This window comes from Heterocephalus glaber, unplaced genomic scaffold, assembly GCF_053883595.1.
Source record: "Heterocephalus glaber isolate CG9 unplaced genomic scaffold, H.glaber_assembly_v1.0 deba00001593, whole genome shotgun sequence".
NCBI classification, from domain to species: Eukaryota; Metazoa; Chordata; class Mammalia; order Rodentia; family Bathyergidae; genus Heterocephalus; species Heterocephalus glaber.
The window spans coordinates 7,045,311-7,063,630 of NW_028258368.1; the positions used below are offsets into that span (position 1 = coordinate 7,045,311).

Here is an 18,320-nt window from a genome sequence, read left to right on the forward strand (position 1 = left end):
GAATGGTCAGGACTTGAAGTTAGCACTTTTACCAAAAGAAGGTCAAAAACACTGGAATTTGAAGATCTGCGTTAGTATCAGAAGGCCACAGACACTGAAGAAAAAAAAACAATTCTGAAATACTTCACCAACATCAAATGCGCAAGGTTTAGAATAATCAAAGGAAGTAAAGAAAGAGTTTGGGACCAGGTCTTTGGAGCCTATAAAATATGCATTATTCCACTGCTAGGCTATTCCAAAGCTCCATGTAGGTTCAAACTGTACAAACATTGCAATGAAAGATTTATGTTAAAATATCCATTTCTTGCCTTGTTTGTTTCAATACAAAACCCAATTTTGTATTGTTTTGTTTTTAAAGAACTGTCAGGTCAAATGTCTTCTCATTAAAAATAATTCCAAATTTTTATAATATTTTAGATGGTATTCTGCAAAGAAATGAAGTTTTTGTTCAAATATTTCAAATTTGCATTTCACTGCAACAAAAATAAATGGATTACAAATGTCTTTTCATGAGGATTGCACTACCTTGTAAATTAGCAGGAAGTTAAATATTAAAAAGAAAGGAGAGGAAAAAAAGAAAGGAGAGAATCATTTAAGGAAACTGTCTTACCTTGAGAAGTTGAGGAAATGAACATGTCGAGTGAATAAATAGGGCTGTTCAGCAGTACTTATATTTTTAATCAGTTCCATCTGTTAAAAAAGTACAAAATTAGCACAAAAAAGTACAAAATAGGATCTCATTTACCAAGCCATATTAAGCTAAAAGGTTATCTACCCAACTCCTTTTCCCCTCACTTATTTCCTCCGGACCAGGGCCAAACAGCTGGGTGTTGTGCAACGTTTATGAACTTTCACATAAGGTTCCTTAGTGAATTAAAATAGCACTCTCCAAATTTATAGTTCTGTATCTAATTTAGGTGACTGCTACCAGAAAACAATGTGGCAGGTTAAGTAATTTTAACAGGAGAAATGAGTGTGCTGCCGTACTGAAGTGCAAGTAAGAATGCTTTTCATCCCCTCTTTCAAACTCTCACCTAGAAAAGAGGTTAACTGTTACCTTATATATCGATGACATTATTGGGATTTACAGAAATATTTGAAACCAGAGCTACAGAATTTGAATGTGGGAATAAAACAAGGCATTCTTATTATTTTTGTATTTGATTATAAAAATTTATAAGGAAAATGTTTCATGGGAAACACACAAACCTCCAAACATCTCGTTTTTTTGGTGGGTGGTCATCTGAATTGTTTATTGCAGTTATCAGCAAGGCAAAAAGTAGTTTATATTCTTATAAACTAACTTTTATGGTCTTCTGGAACATGTCATGATACAGAAAATGTTTAGTAAAATCTGTTAGAAATTCCAAGCATTCCTAAGACTCCGTGACTTCCTGAATTCCACTTTCCTCAGAATTTCTAATTGGCCCCATCAAAATGGACATGGGAATTTTTTTTAAAAGCACATTGAAGATTACTATTTCGGATGAACATCAGATGTGCAGTATTTTTTGTTTTATGAACTAGTTAAAGTTGAAAACCAGGAACAAATGCGATCATTCACATATTAAGCACAGTAGCAATGACAACAATAAATTAAGGAGTCCGGACCTCCAGGTTTGTCTCAAACATGACAGAACCTCTGGGCTGTCTTGTTCCTGCAGGTCTGGCTCAGGGCTGACACATGCATGTGTGCTTGATAAATATCTGTTCAGTGAATTAATTCTGACTAGAACATGCTTTATAGATTGGTACCCCAAGAGCTCACTGTCCAAACAGTCTAGTTATTCACAGAGGCAGTGATTGTTTGAAGAAATGAAATTGAGTCTTAAAAGCAAATGATTTAAAGTTCCTAAGCCCTGTGTTTCGTTAGTGAGGGGGTGAATAATAGTTTGCCCTTCCCCGGGCTTGACACAAAAGGCAATTGAATCCTGCCTCTTTATCTCTTGTTCATCCTCTACATGCCTGCTACATGTGCTTCTTGCTTGGGCACATTGTTAATTTTAGGGTTTTGATGGTTTGACCAATAGAATTACTGACTTGGGAGCATACACATGGTCAATTATCTCTAAAGGTGCTTGCTTAGAAAAATAATTCTTGTCTGTGTGTGTTTACTATAAAGAGTTTTCATGCTTTCATCTAGATTATTTTTATTCAGATATTTCCCTGAACACATAAGAGTCACATAAGAAGGCCTCCTAGTACCGCAAGAAGAAAAGTAGAAGAACAAGTTAGAAGAAACACTGTTTTTTTCACCTATTCAACATTACATTACATTCTCTAAACACATGTCAGTAAGTTAAAATTGATGGAAAAACAGTAATGGTTAGACTGTTGAGAACAGTGTCATAATAGTCATAAAGCTGTCTATTTCACAAGGAAAATGGATTAGCAGTGACAATGTAGAACTCTCTCTAGATGTTTCTTTCAATATAAAGATGCTAATGCTCACGTTTATTGAATTAGTACAGTGAGGACAGGTATATTTCCCTTTCATAAACTTTGTTGCTATGAACCAAACAATAAAATCAGTTATAATGTACCACAAGCATCCGCTAAAGCATCATTTCAAGGTATCATCTGACCATAACAAATGTAGAGATTTGACCTATTTCTGTAAAAAGCACTGGTTTCCTGAACTCCGGCAGCCTATCTCTGGGGTCCCATACCTAGTCTTCCTACTGACCTCAAAAGGCTGCTTTTCCTCTCATCTTTTTTTTTATTTGCATGGGTGGCATCATGACAGCAATGACACCACCTAACATCACCAGGGCCCACCTCTCCTATTCCTGGCTCATGCAGAAGCACGCCTGTCCTTTATTCTAATTCTGCTGCATATATTCATTCATCATTCAATGAGCATTTATCAAGCACTGCAGATAAACATAGATAAGATGGGAGGGAATGCTCCCAAAGAAGACAGTGGACTATGTTCTAATGGTCTCCCAAATCTGCCATGGCCAGACCCACATTTCATCCTGCTTAGTCTTTATCCAGCCCAATCCATCCCATGAGAGTTGGGTTTGGGTTAATGATACTCTCCATATCCCAACTTGGATCTGGGTCTTTCCTGGACTCCCATATCCAACCCCTTGCTGAGTCATGTTAATTCTACCTGTGCTGGTCCCCCAACTGGCCCTACAGATCACCCCTGCTATGGGCAGACAAACCAGACCCCTCCTTGCTCCTTCATCACACCAAAGTCAAATAAGTCCAACCTCAGGCTCAAGCTTCCTCTTCTAGAATGTTCTTCCACTTGTCTCTGCACATCCAAATCTTAATGTGACTAAAACGTCTCCCTCCTCAAGTAGCTTTCCTGGATCTCTCCTTTCATTCACAATCCATTGATTTCCAACTCTGTGTCAGGCAATGTGCTGCCTAGAGTTGTGGCTATGGAGAGAAAATATTTTATTTGATTCTGCATCTCAGGATGCTCAGAGTTTTGTGGATGATGTAGACGTATGCAGGCACATATGATAATACCTAGGCACAGGAGGCATGCAGGTGAGGTGTCTGTCCCTACTGTGCTTCTCCATGGTGGCATTTAAAGTGGTGGAGAAGGTCTTATAAGAGCCAGCAGGTAAAGAGAGGGATTTGAGCCTTGCAGACAAAGTGAGCAGTAGAGGTAAAGACAACACATTAAATGGCATGGCTATTAAGAAGCTTCAGGAGTTCAATGTGCCAGGGGTTGGATAAGGAGTCAGCAAAACAGTACGTGAGAGTCAGAAAGGCTGGGTAATTGAGGATACTGTAAGCTATGCAAGAAATTTTCACATTTATTCTGTGGGTGATCAAAAAAGATTTATATTGATTCTTTTCCAGATTTGAGAGCAGGGTGGAGGTACGAAGGAGAAGGATACAGTTTGGAGACAGGCAGTGAAGTATAGCTAAGTGGTAAAGCACTTGCCTAGTATGTGTGAGGCCCTGGGTTTCACCCCAACCTAAAAAGATGAGAGACAGAAGTTCAGCTAGGAAGACAGCAGCTGCAGCATCACCTGGAACTCGTTAGAAATGTAAATCGTCAGGCCCCACCCCAAGGTACTGAATTAGAAGAAGCACTTCTCCCCGATCTGTGTTGCAACAAGCCTTTTGAAGGTGCTAAGGCACACATATAGGTGTGAGAACCTCGGAGCTCAGCCAGTCAGCATAACGAAGAAAGATGGAGAGGCTTAGGGAAGGCTAAGGTGACAAATAACTGAGCCTGGTGACCACCTGGTAGAAGAAGGTAGGGCAAGAGAGTGGTCTAGAGAGCACCCTTCCCAGTGCCCCAGCTAGGATAACAAGCACATGGTAGTATCCATATGCAAAGATGAGAGTGCTAGTGGAGGAACAAATTTGGCTGCAGAAGTTGGGGGGAAATGGGTTTGCTTTTGAACATCTCTGGCTAGAAACAATGCAGCCTTCTTGACCCTCCACAGCACATCATCTGAGAATGTTTCGGGACATGTACTTTCTACATTTCACTGTAGCTGAGTTTGTGTTTTGACCTAGACTGCAAGCTCCCTGAAATCTGGGGCAAGGCTTATTTAGCCCCTAGAAAGTCTGGCCCAGGTACCTGCATAGAATGTGTGCCTATGAATATTTATGGGATGAAGAGCCCTTCTTTAGAAATGCTTTTTTGGAGTCAAGAAATGTACAGTTAACAGAAGACAGAACTGTCTATCACTCAGGCAATGAATTCAGCTCTTTCAGGGACAGCGAGGTACTTCATTATCTTGGAGTCATGTGGAGTTCACCCCATGACAAATTCTAGGATGTAACAGCACCAAAGCAAAACCCTACTTTAAGTGCTTCCTGTTGGTTATACATGCTGTCATTTCATCCTCACAAGAACTCCATGAGTTAGGTAATAAACTGAGTCACAGAAAGGCAGCACAGATAGCTTCAAATCTCACTAACACAAAAAGGTGGGGACAGGATTCAAATCCAAGTCTGTCAAATCTCCAATCCCTGCTCTTTAATATGGGGTTGTAATCAATTCACCATTCCCACTGCTATTTGATCTGTTTGGAACCACTTAAAATGGAGGGAAGGGGTCAGTTAGCACAGTAACTCTGGAGAATAAAGAGGGTTTATGGGATATTAATTTTATAGCTTCACAGGTTGTGCTGACAAGTTTAAAGGAGGAAAGAAGAAAGAAGTTTAAACCAGGTAGAACAGTTTCTAAAAGTTCTAGAGTGGGAAAATGCATAATATCACAAGGACAGGAAAAGATTTTAAACACTTAAAAATAAGTTTGTAATAGAATTTATTTAATGGAAGAATGTAAATCACAAGTGTACCTGAGACTGACAGAGAACTGAAGTTTAAAAAAAGTAAAGAAAAGGCAAAAATTAAACAGGTTTACAATGCGTAAGACATGCCTAATCATTTGCTTTCACTCTCACTGGCCAGCACGGTAGAACAAAAAACCTCTGCCTGCAGTTGTACAAACAGGATGAAAGACTTTGCTCTCCGCTTCAGTAGGAAACTCTCCTCAGCAGTAAGGGTATCCAATCCTACCCTGCCTGAATATTTCTGTCACTCAGAACAACAATAGAGGCCTCTAATTTTGCAAAGCATCTTAAATGAAAGATGTGTGTTTAACACATCAAAGCCAAACAAAGAGTAGCTCAGAGGAGAACTGTTGGTCCTTTAACCTCAAAGGCTGGAAGGATGGCTGGAAGCTCAGGTTACCTGTCCTCTTCCTGGGAGGCAGGAAACCCTCCTAACAGGAGGCAGGAAGGTCTCCCAGCCTTAGCTCAGGGCTTTAAGCAAAGCAACACATACCTGCAATGAAGAAAAGGTCCACCAGGGGGAGCAATGACATGAGCGAGGCAAAGAGGCTGGAACTGAATTACAGGGAAAATCAATCTCACAGCTAGAACTGGAAGAACTATTTGGGGGGTGGGGCAAGGGGCTTCCTCTTCTACCTCTCTCCCTTCCTTTCCACCAACTTCCCATCAGAGGGCTCAATTTTTGACCACAGAAGTCCAAGACAAGGCCCTGTTTGCAGAGCCAGGTGAATTAATCCCCATGGCGCTGAGTCAGACTGGGCTCATCTTTTGATTCAATTGCAAAGTCCACTGGCGCACTTCTCAAGCCTGTGGTCCCTTTTTGCTCCTGCAGAGTTGGGAAGCACTGAGCATCATTCTAAGAAGTGATGTGGTGTTCCTGGGATAAATGCTCTGGTGTCTGGCAAGACAGCACTTAATACAATTTCAGGGAGGCATGACATCTTCTGAGGTTTGAGGCTCGTGTGGCAGAGAAATTTTCCTTGGTTAGCAGAGGATCCATTTTAATAAAAAGAAAACTGTCTAATAATTAGAGCCTTTTATGTGATGATTCTTCAGTAGAGTTTGGAGGAAGATCTCTTTAGGAGTATTTTTCCCCAGAGATACAAATACCTGGCTTTTGCCCTTATTTGTACCCTGTATTTTGCAGAGAGATCTGAAGCGTATGATTGGAAAGAGTTCCCCAGCAGATTTTGATGCCTATCATGGTTAGAATCATTTTTTAATGGATCTTCACTTTCTAGGGAATAAACTTCCAACTCTTTATTAAATTTGGCAGAGAGCTCTAGGACTTCACCTTGGTTTGCTTTCAAGGCTTATTCACCTACATTCTTCTTGATTTATGTTGCATTTTGATCAGTTTACTGTGCATACTTATTCTCTCCTGCAAATGGAGTGATGACACCTTTCTAATAATATTGCTTCAAGGGTTAGAAATCAAGTGCGCAACGTAGAGTCTGCTGCTCAATCTCCAATATTAGTATTAAGTCCTCAATAAATATTCATCAACATGAATGAACAAATAATGTAGAAATCTGCTTCAAGAAAGAATGAGTGAACCTTCCCATTAAAGAGGCTTGAGGACCTGGCCTCCGGGAAGCTTTGGAAGAATCCCTATGCCTCTAGACCTTTTTTCAAATCAAAAGTGGTTTCTTTAGGTAAGATTTAAAAAGTCTTATTGCTTTAGAGTCATAGTTTAGACCTGGTACTTGAAATGGCCAAGAGCAATAGGAGATGGAAGCTTAAAACATTGTAAAGAATGTTGTGCTGTATTGTTCTTGAACAAGAGGATAATGACTCTAGAGCATATGGGCTTAGGATTGCTCTCTCAGTCTCTCCTTATGGGAACTATTTTCAAGGTTTAGATAATTTGAACAGCTGTTGGACAGAGTCGGAGCAGATGTTAAATTTATAGTGAGATAGTAGCCTTTACTGGTATGACTGATGGAAACTGTGAATTGCAAATTCTATGGGATGCAAAGAAGAATAACAAACATTTCATTATTTATTTTGTTCATTAGTACATGTGTATAATACATAATGTTTACATTTCTTGTGGGAAGTTGGTACAGGAACATAGCACATTTTTTTTTTTTGGTACTGGGGATCAAACTCAGGACCTTGTGCTTTCAAGGCTGGTGCAGCGTCACTGAGCTAAATCCCTGGCCCTACATAACATATCTTAATTTCTCTTTTCATCCGCTTTCCTTCCCTCTCCCCTCCACCCATCTCTTCAACCTTTTCTTCTTCTTTTGTACATGTTTTCAGTACATAATGTTTACATTCCTTGTGTGGAGTTGGCATATGCACATAACACATCCCAATTCCTTTTTTCAGCCCTTACTTCTTCCCTCCTCCATAACTTGGTCTCCTTCCCCTTTGAAAATGATCTATCTCCCTACTTCCTATTACTTATCTTTTATTTTGCTCTTTATTTTTACTCTGGGTTTCTCATATAAGAGAAACCATGTACAAACACTTTAAAGAGTCCCCTGACTGACCAGGACTGGGAAATACTAGATGAAATCCAGTTATGTAGATATTTTGTTTTTAACTGTGTTTTAAATTCTAAGTTTTAAAATGTGAATAACTATTTTGACTCTCCTACACCCCGTGGAAAATTCTACACCCTGTAGAAAGGGTATTTATTGAACCATGGGGCTTTTGTTTTCTTTCTTGTCTTAGGGGGTCAGGATTTAGGGAAACACTGATATGAGGATTCTGACAGGACTTCTTAAGCCAGACTGCATCATCGAATCTCCTGTGGCGGAGAGAGAGAGAGAGAGACAGAGAGAGAGACAGAGAGAGAGGAAGAAGAAGGAGGAGGAGAGGAGGAGGAGAGGAGGAGGAGGAGGGTTGGGGGGAGAAAGGTGGACTGAGGAAGGGTGAGGGAGGGAGACAGAAACAGAGACAGAGGCAGAGACAGAGAGAGTTTTCTGGACTCCTCCCCAGAATCTCCAGCAGACTGGCAATTCCAACTCTGGATTTTAAAAAGCTCTACTGGAGATTCTGTTGTAGAAACAGAGCAGACAACCACCCATTATGAGCATGGCTTTGGGTTCAAGTCCAGCTGCCACACGTAATCACTATATTATTTTTGTAAAGTGACTTCATTGAGTTGCCTTAGTTTTATCATCTGTAGAACAGGAAATCATATATATTTTTTGGTCCAAAAGATTTAAATGAAATAAAACAATCAGCATGTAGCAGGGTTCATTTCCAAGCTGTAATCCTCGGGAATGTCAATAAAAATACAAATAGTAAAGTTCCCTCAATCTTTTTTTTTTTTTTTTTGGACTGGGGATCGAACTTGGGTCCTTCTGCTTTTGAGGCAGGTGCCGGAACGACTGAGCTAAATCCCTGGCCCCCCTAATTCTTTTTTAGGCCCCTATGCCAATAATTTTTGCTCATTTCAAAAAAAAAAAATTGTGGATTTCTATGCTTGTATCACTTAGAACCTTCAGTGTACTTAGAGCAAACCTTCATTGTATTTATAGCACCAGGCCATTAGCAAAGATGAATATACAGATACTCGACAACCATACGCTATCTCTTTCCACTTGATCTTAGCCAAAAGGCCAAGAAGCCTGATTACATCCCATGTCTTTTAGAAAAAGTTCCTGTTTTTTGAACTCTTTATAATCTCTACTTTCCAATAGACCACCTAAGCTGGCCCCAAAAACTGAAACCTGTGTTTAGGGCCTGAAAGAAATGATGTCACTGTGGGTGTGTGTTACACACTGTGCAAAGGTCCATCATTTGGCCAGTAGCAGTTCCAGCACTTCTGCTGAGGAGGAGTTACTCAAAATATAAACCTCAAAGGTGTTTCTATTTCTATAAGAGCAGATGTAATGGGACTTTTATAGGCATCCTAACATTTGGTGTCTTCATGCTCCTTTTCCTTCTTAATAATCCCTTCACTGTCTCGTTCCATTAAATAAAATCTGTAACATTTAGGGTGTGTGCAGGGAGGGGGCACAGAGCCTCCAGGGAGATATGTATGTGTACACTGACTGTGGCCCAGAGAAGTGCCTGTGTGTGTGAATGAAATGGTACAGATAATTCTAGTCTTATAAATGGATATTATTACAGAGTTCATTGGTAAGTCAGCAGTTTGGAACTTGGAACACACTTTCTCATAAAAGGAATGTTCTGCTTGGTGGACAGAGTCCCAGCCCAGCCCACAAGAGTCTGCTTAACTCCTACTGCACCTGGAGCAGAATTGTTCCTTTTTATTTTTAACAGGAGAACAATGTTTCCATGGAAACAAATTTTCAGAGTTCTACTGTTTAAGAATGAGAACCACCAACTATCAAATTTTAACTAGACTCCTAAATTACTTCCCCTTTATTCCTTTAATAAATTACCAAGAAGAGGAGTTATTCATACCTCTAATTATTTCTTGAATATATTAAGTTAAAATAATATTTTTTCTCTACTTGTTTTATGTACTTTAAACTTAAATGAAAGGGATACATAGAACAAGGACAAATTTTTCTAAACACTCATGTCTTTCTCCAGACTCAATTTCTTGTCCACTGTTTCCTGGCTGCTCTTCTTGTACTCCAGAGCCAGACAAACTAACTTCAGGGGAGGGGACAATCACGAGTATGTTTGGTTTTACATCAAAATTGTACATTTGTTTCTTTTTTCTTTTTTTTCCCTTAAATTCTTTTATTGGTACATTTTACGTATACAATACATTTACATTTCTCATTGGGAACTTGTACCTACCTTTACATGATGGATCTTGGTTCTTATTTTTTCCCCATTCCCTGCCCCCCGCTTCACCCTGCCACCCTTCCCTATTTACAAAGACTTTGTTTCTGTTTTTTCCATTTCAAAGGTGTTATTTCCCTAATTTCTTAGTTAGTGAGTTTATTTGCTTACAGAAATGCTACAGAATTTTTTTTTTGGTACCAGGGATTGAACTCAGGTCCTTCCGCTTTCAAGGAAGGCGGCGGAACCACTGAGTTAAATCCCGGGCCCTGTTTCTTTTTTCTATCTTATCTCTACTTTTGCCTTAGGTTTTAAAAACTTGTCTAATAATTTAATAGAAATCTGCAATAACTAAGTAATGAAACATATTTTAGGTCACACCAACCACAGGAACCAGAAATGACTCAACTACATAATACACAGATTATGCTAGAGGTTCTGTAAATATATCAAATAATCATAGGGCTGGAAAGAAGCTACAAAGATTGTCTAGTCTGTTCCCTGGCTTCCAGACAAGCCAACCATTCCAAACAGATGAGAGCTAACCTATATTTTAGAGAAGAGAAACTTTGTCTTTAACCCTTTCTGGATCAAACAATCTATATACCATTGGTAAACTGTTGTCAATATTTCATCTACATTTCTCCATGCACAATTACAACTGTAAAAATTTTACTTTTGCATGTTTAGAATAGGACAAATGGGGCTGGGGATTTAGCTCAGTGGTTCTGCTGCCTGCCTTGCAAGCGCAAGGACCAGAGTTCGATCCTTGGTACCAAAAAAAAAAAAAAAAAAAAAAAAAAATAGGACAAATGTAGGTTAATCTGTATAAAATCCCACAACATAATTACATATTATATTTTGCGTTCTCTTCTCTAGGACATTCCTGAATATCCTAATGTCCACTCCTTCTGTTATCCTTTGTTTTATGCTCTCTGGGTTTCTTGGACCTTCTTCAATAGTAGAAATTAAAATCTAGCAACTGTGTCTTATGAAAACTAAGTATGGTTTCCATTGATAGAGATATTTAAGAATAATCAGATGAGTAAGTTCTAAGACTTAAATGCAGGGGAAAGCCAAATTTAAGAATTATAATAAAATTATAACATAGGCTATTTATTTATCGTTACTTTCTTTCTGGTAGTTAAAAGGGCATAACTACCCTAATCATATTTGCTCTTCTATCAAGTAAGGAAACTAATAAGAATCTATCCCTGTTAAACAATGTTAGGCATAAAATGTGATAACTTTAAAGGCCACCAACTGTATTTTATTCAAATGAATTGAAGCAAAATAGACTTTAAGGATGACAAAAGTCCACTTACTTGTTCATTTTTAGTAAGCCTGGTTTTGTTGTGAATGTCTGATGTGACCAAATTGAATCCATGCTTCTCTGACAAGATTCTCAGAAGCAAGACCACAGTGCGACTCCCACACTTGCCGACCCTATTGTACACCACCTGGCTGGGGAAAGGAAGGACCTGTGAGAAGAACAGAGAGAAAGTATGAATCGTTGGGATTAAAACATAGTGCTTTCCTTATTTTAGAAGAAGGAATATATATCTCCACATCATAACTCAAGACAGAATCGTTCTATGTGCACCACTACATAATACTGGCAGTTTCATGCAGACTATAAGGTTGATTACAAACCTTCTTTTGTTTCTTCAAAGAATACATTATATAAAAATATGCACCTTGAATTACCAAAGTTGAACCAAGAAGATTTAAAAATTCTAAATAACCCAATGTCAATCAATGAAATTGAAAAAGTAATTAAAAATTTACCAACAAAGAAAAGCCCAGGTCCTAATGGCGTTACTGCTGAATTCTACAAGAAATTAAGGGAAGAGCTAATGTAACTACTTCTCAAATGCTTTAATGAAACTGAAAAGGAAGCAATACTTCCATATTCATTCCTGGAAGCAACCATTACCTTGATCCCGAAAGCAGAGAAAGACTCAACCAAAAAAGAGAATTACAGGCCAATCTCGCTAAGGAACATAGATCCAAAAATCCTCAATAAGATACTGGCAAATAGAATATAGAGGATAATCAAGAAGTTCATATACCCTGACCAAGTTGGATTCATCCCAGGGATGCAAGGACAGTTCACCACATGTAAATCAATAAGTTTAATGGACTATACTAACAGAGTCAAGGACAAAAACCATATGATCATCACAATAGATGCAGAAAAAGCATTTGACAAAGTCCAACACCCATTCATGATAAAAACTCTACAGAAAATTGGAATAGAAGGTCTTTATCTCAACTTGATTAAGGCTATCTATGAAAAACCAATAGCCAACATCACACTAAAGGCTCAAAAACTGAAATCTTTCACACTAAAATCAGGAATACGACAAGGATGTCCATTATCACCACTCCTGTTCAATATAGTCCTGGAAACAGTAGTGACAGCAATTAGACAAGAAAAATAAATAAAAGGAATAAAGATAGGAAAGGAAGAAGTTAAAGAATCATTTGCAGATGCCATGATACACTATATAGAAGAACCCCAAAACTCCACCAAGAGACTCCTAGACTTAATAGTCAGATTCAGTAGAGTAGTTGGATACAAGGCATACAGTCAAAAATCAATAACCTTCTTGTACATGAACAACAGACTCACTGAGAGAGAAATTATGGAAACAATTCCTTTCACAATAGCATCCCCCAAAATGAAATGTCTAGGAACCAATCTAATGAAAGAAGTAAAAGACCTCTACTTTGAAAACTACAGCACTCTGAAAAAAAGAGATTGAAGAGGATACCAGAAAATGGAAAGACATCCCTTGTTCCTGGTTAGGAAGTACCAATATAGTGAAAATGGCCATACTTCCAAAACTGCTATATAGATTCAATGTAACCCTGATTGAAATCCCAACAGCATATTTTGCAGAACTAGAGAAAATAATCCAAAAATTCATTTGGAACAAGAAGATACCCATAATAGCAAAAGCAATTCTAAGCAATAAAGACAAGGCAAGGGGTATCACAATCCCCAACTTGAAACTATACTACAAAGCTACTGTGATGAAAACAGCATGGTACTGTCAAAGAAACAGACCCAAGGATCAATGGAGCAGATTTGAAGACACAGAAACAAATCCAGATACACTCAGCCACTTCATCTTTGACAAAGGATCCAAACACCCTCACTGGAGGAAAGACAGCCTCTTTAATAAACGGTGCTAGTAAAACTGGGTCTCAATTTGCCAAAGATTAAAATTAGACCAACATCTTTCACCATGGTCTAAACTAAAATCAAAATGGATCAAAGATCTAAATACGAAAACAGAAACACTAAGCCTGCTGGAAGACAGGTTAGGTAGAACTCTTGAAGACAGTGGTGTAGGAAAAGTCTATGAACAAAACCTCAGTCACACAGGAACTAGCACAAAGAATCAACAACTGGGATTTCATCTTATTAAAAAGCTTTTGCACAGAAAGAGAAACCAACAGACTGAAGAGACAACCCACAATGTGGAAAAAAAATTTCACCAGCTGTTCCTCAGACAAAGGACTACTATCTAGAATATATAAAGAACTTAAAAAAATCAGAACCAAATTTAAAGACCCAATCCAAAAATAGGCTTCTGAAATGAACAGACATTTCTGAGATGAAGAAGTAGAATCAGCAAATAAACATATGAAAAAATGTTCAACATCACTGGTCATTCGAGAGATGCAGATGAAAACAACACTGAGCTTTCATCTCATGCCAGAAAGAATGGCTGCTATCAAGAAATCAACCGGGGCAACCCACTTTCCAGGCCCCCTTCTGTCTCTCTTAGGCAGAAGCTTTCTTTCTCCCAATAAATTTTCCCTACTCTTAACCTCCATTGTTCCTAGAATTAATTCTTCAATTTTAGAGAAGAAGAACTCGCATTTCGGATATCTGGTAGGTTTGGGAGTTACATCTTTTCCCCCCTATATCATTTTGGAGGTCTTCCACCGAGATTACTGGTTAGAGCTAAGAGTTTGCTTTTGTTCCATAGGTTCTAACTTTGGTTTTTTTGCTTCATAGATTGTTACTATTAATTTCATAGGCTCTGGCTATTTGTTTCATAGATTCTGGTTTTTGATTCATAAATTCTGGCCTTTGCTTTGGGTTTTGTTTCAAAAGTGTTTTAATTTTAAGTTGTGTTTTAAATGTTTGCAAATTTCTTGCTTTTCTTATGCATTGTCTTTTGTTAAATTTACATTTTATTCTTGTTTTGTATATGTTGCATTTGGACTTAGTTGCTTAAAAATGTTGTAAAATGGGTCTCTTATGAAATCATCTCAAATAAAGACAGTTCAGGCTTTTATCTGTCCCTTATAGAATGCCAAACAGTGGTTACTCTGCCAGTTAGTAATTGCCTTTAGGGCAGCTGCCACTCTCAGAGCAGAGGACAGGTTTCTCCAGTTGCCCTCTGGTGAATCCTACTCCCATTGACACCAATGGCAGGTGGAACGCTGACCAGATAGGCAATTGGGTTCCTTTCAGAGACAGATCTCTGATTGCGTGGAACTAGCAGAAACTGAGGTGACAACTGAGGGGTCATGGCCAGGGCTACTCTCTGGCAGATACCCAAAGGTCATTCAGAAAAAACTAGCTCCCGACAGTCCATCTGGGTAACCAGCAGAAAATCTCCACATCTTGTCCCTAATTGGACTCCTCAGAGAGGTGAAAGGGGAACTCTGTCAGTGATCATCAGAAATCCTCTGTCTCAGAATCATCTTTCTTAAGCCTCCATTAAGCATTGAGCTACAGGTTTGGACTGCTTTCTCTACTACTAGTAAGACAGACATCTAGACAAATGTCAAAACAAATATTTGATAGAGTAAAAGGTATCTGAACCTTTTCTCCCCCTAGACATAGTCTACATCATTTATATGTGTAGGGGAAAAAATACCTTTGCTGACAGGTTACGGACTTTGGAACATTGACAGTGGACTTATAAAATGCAATATGGTGATTTTTTGGGATGTTTAACCAGCTTGAGCTTTGTTTGGACTTTTTATCTCTGCTAGTGAGTTAAAAACTCCCCTTAAACTTTTCTCCAACTTGTTGGGGGTTCATTTGAGAATGCCTTGTAGTCAGACTGCTATTCCTTCCAGAAGGTTAGACTAAGGCAACTTGCAACAACTGTTTTGTCTTGCACTAGGGAAAATAACAATCAGTAACTTGCATTTGTGTTTTTACATGCTAACTAGAATATGGGACTATCTTAGCTAGCCTTTCCCTTCATTCATGCATGCAGAGGAAGCCCATAGGAGTGCCTTTACTATGTAGCTTGTGGTTGCTAGGAGGATCTATGAGTTTCAAATACTTAGTGAATTTTAAATGGACCTTAAAGGAGTAGCCTTGTATTGCTGCTACTAAAAGTTGCCTAAATGCCTGGACAGACAACAGAAATTTCTCAGAGCCTTCTCTGCCCTAGGGCCCAGGGGCAAATCTCTGAACAATCTCTGGAGGTGATCTCTTTTGCAGGAAAAGTGCCCTAATTTGACTGTTGACCTATTTTCTTCTTTCTTTCAAGGAACTAGAAAGCAGTGGTTTAAAGCTCTTGGTTTGCTAGCAACACTTCCTTCTCTAAACAAGATTGTTATGGTTAAAGCCAATTGTAACTTGTGCTTTGAGAGTACCTACTGAAGTATGGATATGAGTTACCTGAGGAAGATAAGATAAGATTGAGTGCTGGTAAAGGGTAGATAGTCCAGTCAGCTTTTATTTGCTGGTTCTCTCTCCAGATGGTAGCTACCTACCCTGGAGCTGTATAAACCTTGGGGGACACCCTGGGGAAGCCCTAGTGGGCACAGGAATCAAGCAGAGGCTTATGGGACACCATATTTGTTTCTCTTGTTTCAGTTTAGGAGCTCCATATCTGAACCTCTTACTCCTTTGGAATGTATTAAGGAACAATTTAGTATTTCTCTACACCTGAGCGTGGTGTGCCTACCTCCTAAAGCCAAGTACACAGAGGAAAGTATTATGATGCTATCTCACAATTAGAATTATACTGTAAGAGAGAAAAAATGGTCAAAACCATCTTATGTTGAGATTTTCTTTACATTAAGAAGTAATTCTTGCTTGTGTTCAAATGTAAAGGTGGGCCATAGAAAAATGAGAGACACCTCACCCTTAAGACACTCAGAGTACCTCTAGGCCTGAGGCTACTCCTTGCCCTAACTACCAGGTGCTGAGGGTGGAGTTTCTAGGCCAGGCATAATTAATCTCTATGAGGTTATATCCATCCTTAGCTAAGTTGTTCAGGTCCCTCAAAAACAATATCCCTTCCAGAAAGTAAATGGTAAATATGGGACTACCTGTGTTCATGTGTCTTTTTCTCTCAGTGATCTAAGACAGATCAAATGAGACCTAAAAAAGTTTTCAGATGATTCTGATATGAACATTGAGATCTTTTGAGAATTTACTCACACCTATGGACTAGATTAGAAAGGTGTAATGTTGCTCTTAAATCTAACATTGATTTCTAATGAGAGACAAGTAATATTACAAGCTGCTACTACACGTAGAGACAAATATTATCTTAATTTTGGAACCTCAAAAGACAGGCAACCAGGGGAACAACTGGGTCCTACTGGAACACAAGCAGTTCCTATACAAGACCCCCACTGGCCTGCCAATCAGATAGGAGATTAAATAGAAGACATTTTCAGGCATGCATTCTTGAAGGTCAAAGAAACATTAGAACTAAGCCCTTCAATTATTTTAAATTGTCAACTATCAGGAAAAATATGAGGACATCCCTGGATCCTGATTTGATAGAAGAAAATACTATAATTTTTTCCAAATTAGTCTTGTAATATGTATATGGTTTGTTATTATGTGCCCCTTCAGAAGAGCTTTCTAGCCAAGACACCTGTGCTCTGCTGAATTTTCTGACAGGGGTACTAATGTTTGTAGATCTAAGCCACAACTTTGCGGCCTTGAGGTAAAATATTTAGGCCTTATTATATCTAAGGGAACCCAAAGACTGGGGGAAGAAAGAATTAAACCAGTTCTTTCCTTTCCACATCCCAAGACTCTAAAACAGCTAAGGAGATTCCTGGAAATCACAGGCTTTTGTGGCCTTCAGATAGCAGGATACAGTGAGATTGTGTGACCCCTCTAGTAGCTTAGAGAAAAACCCAAGAGACAGATACCTGGGAACTTATTCCCAGACTGCATTCCAGAAGCTCAAACAAGCACTTCTAAGTGCCTGCCACAGGACACCATTTCAGTTTGTATGTTAATAGAAGGTGAGACATGGCTTTAGGAGTGTTTCTACAAGATCAGGGAGCTGCGCAACAGCCTGCATGATATTTAAGTCATAAATTTGATATTATAGATTCAAAATAATTTACTGAAAAAGAAAAGCCCTAAAGAATATACTTAGAACACTTTTATTCTCTAAAGAGGCAAAAAAGCAGCCATTCCGGTTCTTTGATTATTGGTTTGATTTTCTCCTTGGCAATTCAGTTGGAGTCAATCATAGCTTTTGTCTCTGGAGACATGGTTTGGTAAGGATTACAGATCCACTCTGGAAAACCTCCTGATCTCAATTGTCCTTCTACGCCAGAGATGGTTAAGATTTAGTTCTTGTGCCATACTGAAAGGCACTCTTCTGTCCCTTCTCTACTGCCCTGCTCCTGAGAAATAATGCAGTTTAATTCAAGGGACTTCCCTCTTCTGTGGCTGCTGGATTTCAAGACAAAGCTTCCAGAATGGTGAGTTTCCCCTCCCTGGAATCCTTCCAGAGTAAAGCTGACCTTCATTTATCTCTGGGCCATATAGAAAACTGGTCTGGGTTTAATCTTGAAACTCTCAAAAGATAAATGTAAAAGTTTTGGTTCAGATTGATCTGTCTTTCAGCCCTCAGGCAAAATTAGAGAATGGTAAGAACAGCTAACCTGGCTCTGGCCACTTCCTTGCACCTCTAGTCAGCCGCTACTGGCACTGGATGAGATAAAGTCTAAGGACACCTTAGATTGGGCACAGAACAAAAAAGGATAGATGGGTGCCTTCTTTTCCTTTGTTTCTTTTCAAAATGAAAAAAAAAAATAGTCATGGGTAGACATGTGCAGCACACCAGGTTGGAGCCTTGGCAGGCCTTCTTCCCTCACTGCATCGAATTCATACTTAGCTCCAAAGAGGGTCGCCTAGTCTCTTCTACATGCAAACCTGGCCTGAGCAGACACTCACTGGAGATAGTTAAAATTACCTTTAACAGTTTGTCCCTTTAGAGGGAACAATTACCTGTGGCTATTAAGCAACTGTAGCTATAAAAGCAACCATGAGAAGCCTGTATTGCTGAGTATTCCAGTCAGATAAAC

At 38.9% G+C, this 18,320-nt stretch overlaps 1 protein-coding gene across 2 annotated transcripts in view; it reads right to left on the reverse strand.

Moving 5' to 3' along the window:
• The window catches only part of Ust (uronyl 2-sulfotransferase), a 333,586-nt gene that overhangs the window by 127,588 nt on the left and 187,678 nt on the right, over nt 1–18,320 (reverse strand). For both annotated transcript variants that reach the window (XM_004856902.4, XM_087193468.1), the window contains exons 3-4: nt 11,318–11,473; nt 611–690 (exon numbers count right to left, since the gene is read on the reverse strand). In XM_004856902.4, coding sequence (XP_004856959.1) covers nt 611–690; nt 11,318–11,473 — 236 coding nt within the window. The remainder of the gene's footprint in view (nt 1–610; nt 691–11,317; nt 11,474–18,320) is intronic.